At 36.8% G+C, this 4,033-nt stretch overlaps 1 protein-coding gene across 1 annotated transcript; it reads left to right on the top strand.

The window, feature by feature from the left end:
- TRIADDRAFT_33770 (uncharacterized protein) lies at positions 1–1,173 on the top strand (the record flags this gene model as incomplete). The annotated part of the gene is made up of 1 exon (XM_002118194.1): positions 1–1,173. A coding segment is annotated over one exon (1,173 nt), but the record flags the coding sequence as incomplete, so codon positions are not given.
- Between the last annotated feature and the right edge of the window lie 2,860 nt (positions 1,174–4,033).

Raw genomic sequence — 4,033 nt, 5'->3', positions numbered from 1 at the left:
TCCTTCTTAGATGCAATTTTATGCGATCCTATATTTTATGCCTGCCAGGTAGTAGCCGAATATGCCGATATTCCAATTCAGATTGATGTATCTCCCCTTGGAATTGGGGAACCGTTTACTTCGTTACATCATATTCCAAGCCCTCCAGCTTATATCCCTCAATATAGCCTGGCAAGCAAAATGAACCTCATTGAGCGTACAGCGAATGTTATTATTAACCTTATATTATTACCAGCCCTCAACCATTTGATTTTCAAACCAATTTATGCAGTTACAAATGCAAGCAAACTTGGATTAAAAACCATTCCTCGATATGAAGTTAGAAGAGCAAGTTTTCTTATAGCTAATGGTGATTTTGCAATCGATTATCCTCAGCCTTTAACACCAAGTAGCAAGCTTGTTGGACCTATTCTAGCCAAACCAGCACAGTCATTACCTACAGACCTAGAACGGTTTATAACGTCTAATCCAAAGGGTGCTATCGTAGTATCCTTTGGCACAGTTGTAACAGCCTTAAAACATATCGTGGATATGCAAATCTTTTTCTATGCCTTTCGTCGGCTACCTTATAATGTCATCTGGAAGTATGATGAAGAATTGCCCGATGAAGTTGCCTCTAGGAATCTTAAATTAGTTCAATGGTTACCACAAAATGATCTATTAGGCCATCCACAAGTTAAAGCATTTGTTACCCACTGCGGCTATAACGGCATTCTTGAAGCTGGTTATCATGGCGTACCTATGGTTGGAATCCCAATAGCTGGAGATCAAATTGCACATGCTAACAAAATTACAGCTAGAACTATTGGGGTTATTTTAAATATAAGAACTCTAGCAAGTGATGATTTATATAATGCTGTCATGAAAGTAACTAGCGATCAGGATATTCTCGGCAATGCTTCTAAAGTATCAAAAATAATAAAGAATAGACCTAACGGTAGGAAACCCGTTGAAGAAGCAGGCGATTGGGTTGAATATGCTTTAAATTGTAACGGAGGCGATTATTTACGAACAGAGGAATATAACTTGAAATGGTATGAGTTCTATCTATTGGATGTATTTGCGGTGATGATTGCGATCTGTTATTTGATTGTGAAAGTATTGAGACTTTTATGGAATGGAATGGTGATGCTATGCAGTGATAATAAGAAAGCTAAGGTTAAAGCGTCATAACAATGATAAATGGCGACATGGTTGCTTTATCCAACGAATATTGAAGGATAATAGTATACTCGTATGGAGAAAAAATTAGTGTTATATTATAGACTGTGCCTCAAGTACACATGGGATGTGACAAGAACTGTAACATACATATACACCTGCATGTTATTTATGATAGTACCTCTTGGAAAAACGAATGGCTTTTTTCATCAAAAATGTTAAGATGTCCGTTCATGCTATAACTGAGACTTGATGTAATCCTTGTTAGCTTTGGTTATCAAGCTTGGACTGCAAGTAGAGCCCGTCGTAGAAGGTAGAGATTGTTGACAAGGAACTTTATGCAGCAAAAGTTCCTATCCCTGTTGTACAAAATACTCACTTTGTGTTCTTGCTAAACACTCGTATATAGAGAGTAGAAAGAGCTTGAGTATTTTTAATCCTTTCTTTGGAGCATTCGGATTCAGAATCTGCCTTTGGCTGTTTTATAATTATTATTATTGTATTGCATTCAATATTACTGTATGGATGGACTGTTGCGAAATGAGATCTTCCCTACTTATGTCAATAGAGTTTCTATCTTTCGTATAAGTTCACTACAGCTTTTCACTTGTCCTGCTTGACTATAGTAGCATATTCGCTTAGACATGCAATTTGCAGTGTGCAAGTCCAAAGAAGAGGCTCTAGATAAAAGCATTGCCTAAATGCATTCCTGATATGTTATCATTTGGTTTAAATTCATGAACTATCGACAGCTATCTTAGTCGTAAAAGTGTTATTGCATTGGTTGGCATTTGCAATATACCGTTAGTAAACTGTTAGCTTTATTCAACTGTATAACGGTATAGGAAACAATCAAGTTTAGTTCAATACTTTCACTCTACTGGACTTGTCTGGAGATTTGGAGCGAATCTTCCTTGTTATAAAGTAAGAGTTTGGAAAACGTAAGATGGACTAACTTATTGCCGTAGACTGCATTAATGCACTGTACCTTGATGCTTACTATTGAATTCGATTTTGTCATTTATTATTGGGCATGCAATATCGTTCTATTATACTGCATGCACAGTACATTACTATCATCATTCATGCCTTTCAACATACAAAATGTAAAATGGTAAACTTGTGCACTGTATTCTGTCCGAGGACAGCCTATTTCAGGCAACCACGCTGTTGATGTTGATTGACATTGACAGCTAGCATTAAAAAATCATTCAATGATGCAATATTGATCGCTTTTAGAGTCAGGCAAACACAGAAATAACAAATCCAGATGCAAATATTGAATTTTGGCCTGTTCAATAACCAGTTGTATGACGTGATTTCAGCTAATTACAGTAGCTACAGTATGTGCTAGGGAATATAGTGATCGGATGCGGTGGAGAGCTGCATACCCTAATAAAGTAAGTATTGATTGTGACTAGCATGACCGCCATTAAAAATAGACTAATCAGCCATCGTGAATCGCTTTTCCTCATTAGAATGAAATATTGGCCATTGACTCATTGGTCAATGGCGGAATATCATGCATGACCAATGGTCATCGACCATGCCAACAAGGGAGTAGAAAATAAAGACCGCTATTCCCTAGGCGCAGCGGGCCCTGTATAATTATAATTTAATGGTTGGAAGTTGTTCAGCTATACTGTAGTGTTGATTTCAATTCTATCTTGCAGTTTTTTGAAGAACTAGATTATCAATTTGGCTCCAATTCCACCCAGACAGATCACTACAACCCTGAGCCATTGCGGCAATTAGCCATTGATGTTTTAATTACTGACTTACTTGTTATTGCAATATTATTAGCACTTACAGTACGCGTCCTTCTAGGTACAGTGATCGATAGTACAATGTCGATGATTGCGGGACATGTTTAGTAGTCTAGAACTGAGTATGTTCGTAGTCCATGAATGAAAACGTAAAATCAACGATTACTAATGGTGCAACGCAGCTCATAGAGGTGCAAGGAATGTTTCCTTTTACCTCTATGGTGCAACGCGCTCATAGAGGTGCAAGGAATGTTTCCTTTTACCTCTATAGTGCAGCTACGGAGTTGATGGAAATTTTCCGAGTAAACTTGGAATCAGAAATTTCCTTTTGAGATATTATTCAAGTTCTCTTGTATAGTCGGATAGTTGGACCTCATGTCGTTAAGCCAGGTCTGGTGCAATTTTAATAAATAACATACTGTACAGTAGCCATGATATAGCAACGTGATCCCTGTGTAGATCGCTTCATTCTGTACAACCTTTCCACGCCGACATCTGTTGGAGAAAAAGGTAACATCAAGTAAAATTATTCGTTATATTCTGACTGCAAATTAAGGCCAAATTGTAGAAAATTAGTACTGTCACTACCGAGACTAGGATCATGATAATTCTCGTTGTATCAGTTTAGACAGTGTGATAGAGAGGATAATGAACTATCATCAATGTTAACAAATGGATTGTAAATTGAGAACAGGTTTTACAACAGTCAACTCATTGACCAATTTGGAGATCGATTAATCGTTCTATTAGCCGTATATATATATATATGTAGTACAGCAGGTAGTGAATGAGTAAAATCATATTGCAACGCCACTAGCCATTGAAAGCAATATTGATTACAGTAACATCACAAGGCGACAATCCTGGTTGACTCCATTTTTGCTTAGGGTGATAATAAATGCATACTACAGCACAGTATCATAAAGGTTCTAAATATTTTAAATATCATATATTGATAACAAGTCTAGTCGACGTAGGACAATTGATAATTATAATTAATAAGAATTCTATGTAATGTCGATTTAAATGCAACTATTATACATCTCTACCAAGGACTACTTCAAGGAAAGGAAAGGGTGACTTAAAACGACCGTTAGTACAAAATA

The sequence above is a fragment of the Trichoplax adhaerens genome, genomic scaffold, assembly GCF_000150275.1.
Source record: "Trichoplax adhaerens TRIADscaffold_39 genomic scaffold, whole genome shotgun sequence".
NCBI lineage: Eukaryota > Metazoa > Placozoa > Uniplacotomia > Trichoplacea > Trichoplacidae > Trichoplax > Trichoplax adhaerens.
This window is presented reverse-complemented; position numbering and strand designations above follow the sequence as displayed.